The 4,185-nt window shown below is 46.4% G+C and overlaps 1 protein-coding gene across 5 annotated transcripts; it reads right to left on the reverse strand.

Moving 5' to 3' along the window:
- Positions 1-219: 219 nt before the first annotated feature.
- LOC125530021 (putative E3 ubiquitin-protein ligase SINA-like 6) lies at positions 220-3,999 on the reverse strand. Of its 5 annotated transcripts, none has more exons than XR_007292807.1 (6): positions 3,975-3,999; positions 3,678-3,861; positions 2,705-2,744; positions 1,973-2,332; positions 856-1,126; positions 220-513 (listed from the first exon to the last, which is right to left on the reverse strand). XR_007292807.1 is itself a non-coding variant. In XM_048694429.1 (3 exons), the coding sequence occupies exons 2-3, from the start codon at positions 2,078-2,080 to the stop codon at positions 1,622-1,624; spliced, it is 372 nt and encodes a 123-aa protein (XP_048550386.1). In that variant the 5' UTR covers positions 2,081-2,332; positions 2,705-3,109; the 3' UTR covers positions 1,490-1,621. The 5 variants fall into 5 exon arrangements, 1 of the variants encoding a protein (XP_048550386.1); XR_007292806.1 differs by having other exon boundaries at positions 2,705-2,772; XR_007292809.1 differs by lacking the exon at positions 1,973-2,332.
- Positions 4,000-4,185: the final 186 nt, after the last annotated feature.

Raw genomic sequence — 4,185 nt, forward strand, 5'->3', positions numbered from 1 at the left:
ACCTTCAATCGGCCAGAAGAGGAACATTTGAATCTCCTTGAAAATTTACAATGGACAACCTGCAGCAAACTGACGGGGTGAGGGTAATTGGGAGAGAGATGCAGAGTTGGGGCTCGGCCAGAGGAGGTTAGTCTCCATCGGAATGGCAAGAGTGCAGTAAGCAAATCAGGAGAGTTTGGGATGAAGAAAACTCACCCCTTTGCGGTCGGTCGGATGGGGCAACAGACAAGCAATTGGGTATTATTAATTGATGAGACTGTAGTATGTACCTCAGGTGTAGCATGGGCAGAAGAAGTTCCGACAGACGGTGGAGCACGGACAGATAGATTTCCAGCAAAGTCGATGGTGTATAAGCACGCGATGTTGGTAACTTGCGGCACGATTATATTGGGCAAGCAACTTGCGATGTGATCTATTTGCTTCCGGTCGAGGGGTTCCATAGAACCAAGAAACACGCCGGACTTCTCTTTTGGTGTCATATAAATCCCCATACATACTGAAGAAGGAAGTTTCCTAAAGAGAAGTAAGTTTATTTCAGAGAGAATGTGTAGCAAAAGCTGTTCGCTCTTTATAAGCAAGTGGCCAAGTGCAATGTGTGCCTCGGTTCTTAAATACTTGTATCCCACACATGAATATATTGGATGTTTGACTGAAAGTTAAGACTTGCAGGTCAATAGATATCATTAAAATCTAGATTTATGTTATAACCTACTGGTAGATTTTGAGATTAAAGGTGAAATTAAGAGCATATGCCCTTCTGTTTCAATACCACTAAATTGTGTCTCAGTCTTTTGTGGGTAGCATCGAGAGTAAAAGACCAACGAGTGCAAGAATTGGAACATAGAAGAATCTTACCTGGGCATGATGCCATCAGGTTCTATGCCAAGATCGAGGTAGTAGAGCTCCCTCAATCTCTCTTGCCAAGCCCTCCCTTTGACCATCAATAGAACAGTCGCTCTCGCTTGCCCTGCTTTTGAAATCTCCTTCTGCACCGCTGCAGATCAGTTGGCAGCATAGGCCGAGCTCTCCCATCTATCATCACGTTAAGCGCATCTATGCTTACTTCCCTTGTATCATCACAACGGATGCTATAAATTTGCTTGTGTCCTTGTCATAAATCTGAGTTCTGCACAATATGAAAAAGAAAGAAAGTCTGTTAATACAACATAATGATAGTTCCAAGGAAACATGTACTACGCCGAAACTGGCCATGATAGTACGGATGTCATGTGGATGGACATAATTGTGCAGGAATAACCGGGAAGAGTACTCGGATATCGACAACCCACCAGAGAGATTAGTGCACCCTACTTTAAACGTAGTTTCCTGGTGTCGCCACGGTGGTTGATGTTGCAGCAGTACCTGAGTCTTACCTCGGACTCCAAAGAACATGGCGCCGCCGACAACGCCCGAGGATGCAGGGAGAGCACGCAGACCGCTCGGCCAAACGGGTTCAACGCCACGTTAAGCAGGACACGGGGTCCTGCCGGCATTGGGCACGGGCTGAGAAGGCGTTGAAGCCGTCACAGAGCTGGACCTCGACGCACGCCCAGGCCCAAGCTCGGTCATGCACGGCCACCCGTGCGTGTGGGCAAAGTGGTCCAGGAGTGCCTCCGTGGAGCTAGCGAAACCGCAGTCTGCCTGCGGGCAATAGCACGGCATCGTGAGGGCACGCCTTGAGGTGGTCGGGGTGGTCGTAGTAGGCCGGCGTGGCAGTGCAGCCGTGGGCGGTGTTGGCGCACGGCACCCGGATGGACTCTGTTAGCCTCTCCAGTGCGATGTTCCAGTGATAGCCGCCGGTCAACCGGATGTGACACACACGGCACCTGCTTGCCGCCACCATCTTGTCGCGGTACCGCGAGGATATGGTATGACCGACGCCACACTGCACCCGAGCAGAAATGATGTTCCAGTGTTATTGGTACACAAACTTGTAATGGATCGGCCAAGGATGGACGACGAGCGTACGCACCTGGAAGACTGGTGGCTTGGGAGGGAGGTAGCAGATGCCGCAGTTGAGGGTATCGTCGTCATCCACTATCACGTTTGCGAGCGCCATGCGCTTCGCCGCCGGCTCCATCGTACCTGGAACCCGAGATTGCCGTTGTTGTTCTTGTTCTTCTTCTCTTGTTTCTTTCCTCTGGAAATACTAACATCGTCTCCTCCCTCGTCAGAGGTCTCGGGCCAACACCTTGAATCCGCGGGCGCTCCTCGTGATGCCACAAACCCTCGCCGCCGACTGCCTCACACGGATGGCCGTCCCGTCCCACATCCTGACCTTGTACCGCACTGCCGACACCAGCACCACCGATCACCGTTCCCGGCCCCATCGCTGCCATCACAAATTAAATAGGTACATAAATGCTTTCATCGTGAGGTTTATTTGTCATGATAGGTATATGCACGTGTGTTGCACCGGAAGTTGATTTTTTTTAAGCTACAGGGGAACATATGGGCACACATCATGATGCAAATCAAATAACAAAAAGGAGATTATGTTTTGGTTATGAAGCATAGAAGTTCTGACAACTTTGTCCTGAGATATACTAAAGCCAAAGAATATCATAGAGGGAAATCAAATTATCTGAACGACATGATGTTATTTCACAAAATAAGTTAAATTTACATTTAAAATTTAAAATTACCAATTGGTCATCTTTACATGTAAATAAAAAGGTGGGAGTCAATATTACAATACGCTTACCAAAAATGTTCCTCTACAAAAAATTATCATGAAGAATCACCTGCCAAGAATAAAAACTGAGAGCAAGTCTGCAAAATAACAAATTGTTAACAATACATTCGGTAATATAAATCTCACTGTTCTTGCACACCCTTTAGAGCATACCAATTTTTCCCTTCAGACTATACTCTCGTCTATGAACAGAAAAAGAAAACCATATAAACTAAATTCAACTCTGCAGAATAACATAAAGAATCACTAACAGTTCAGTACCATGTGAATGGAGACATACCATACCATCCTTTTTACCTTCTGACTGCACTTCTATTTGTGAGAATTCCAGTAAGTAGATGGCAATTTAGCAAAATACAACCATTGGAATATGGGAAGCCGTATAAACTGAATTATGTAGATAATATCACATGTGCATTAATTATTGGCCTCTAAGATGGAACAAAACTGAATACTACCCAAAACAACACACAAATCTGACTGACAATTTTAAAATTTCATATCTCTCCTATACTACCTAATAAATTCAAGTTGTATACACCTTTTTCAATTGCACAAAAATTTAATTCAGTTTCTAAAGTCTGCAATACCCCCATAATTATAAACAGTCTGCAATACCCCCATTACTAACTCTAGTTCAGCAAATCCCTGAGGAAGAGTCATTGGTGAGGATGGGCTAACTCCGCTATATACCATAACTATTCTCAACTACCATATCCAAAAAAAATATTGTCAATTTGAGAGGATACCGAAATTGAGTTACAAATAGAAATAACAAAAGTAAAATGTCAAGCATAAGTAGTCTATTCAGAGGCATCATTCCCAGAAGAAATTCTGAGCTGAACACCAGAGCACAGCAAGTTGTGACAACTCACATCCCAAATGATAGCAGATTTATTTAAACTGCCAGTAGCATCACAGTACAGACGTTAAAACCAGTAGCATTACATGAACACTGTACAGTCAGTTCCTGCATGCATACCTGCCGGTAACCTTGGTACCATCACCGCTCACACTCCTCTGTGTGCCCTTCATCGTCATATTTCCTTCGTCAAACAAATCCAGCAAACGCACACAATCGAATCACCTAATGCTTCGGCAACTCCAACAGCACGTTGTTGCTCCAAGCAATCAGTGAACACCACGGAGAGGGGCGTACTTGGATCCTAAACTCCAAGCAAACAATTAATTAAGATCCCTTGCACACACACACGCACCGAGAGAGAGAGAAAGAGAGAGAGATCAGGGTATCCCAGGGTGAGGGATGAGAGGAGCTGACCTACGGAGCGGGGCGCCAGCTGTGTGTCTCCGCTGCCGCTGCAGAGATCACACGACCATCGCCGCAAGAGGGGGAGGGCTGAGATTGAGGTTTGGGGATCGCGAGCAGGCGGCCTCCATCCGCGGCAGCGTGCGTGGGCGAGCAGGGGATCGGCGTTGTTTTCCGGAGGGGATCGGCAGCGACGGCGATCCAGAACTGACGGCGAGGGTGA

This window comes from Triticum urartu, unplaced genomic scaffold, assembly GCF_003073215.2.
Source record: "Triticum urartu cultivar G1812 unplaced genomic scaffold, Tu2.1 TuUngrouped_contig_6010, whole genome shotgun sequence".
NCBI classification, from domain to species: domain Eukaryota; kingdom Viridiplantae; phylum Streptophyta; class Magnoliopsida; order Poales; family Poaceae; genus Triticum; species Triticum urartu.

Bases quoted from the DNA above. Each gene is read 5' to 3' on its own strand.
- LOC125530021 (XM_048694429.1), bottom strand. From the start codon at position 2,080: ATGGAGCCGGCGGCGAAGCGCATGGCGCTCGCAAACGTGATAGTGGAT. The intron at 1,886-1,972 runs GTGCGTACGCTC...GCTCGGGTGCAG, and splicing joins CCAAGCCACCAGTCTTCCAG to TGTGGCGTCGGTCATACCAT.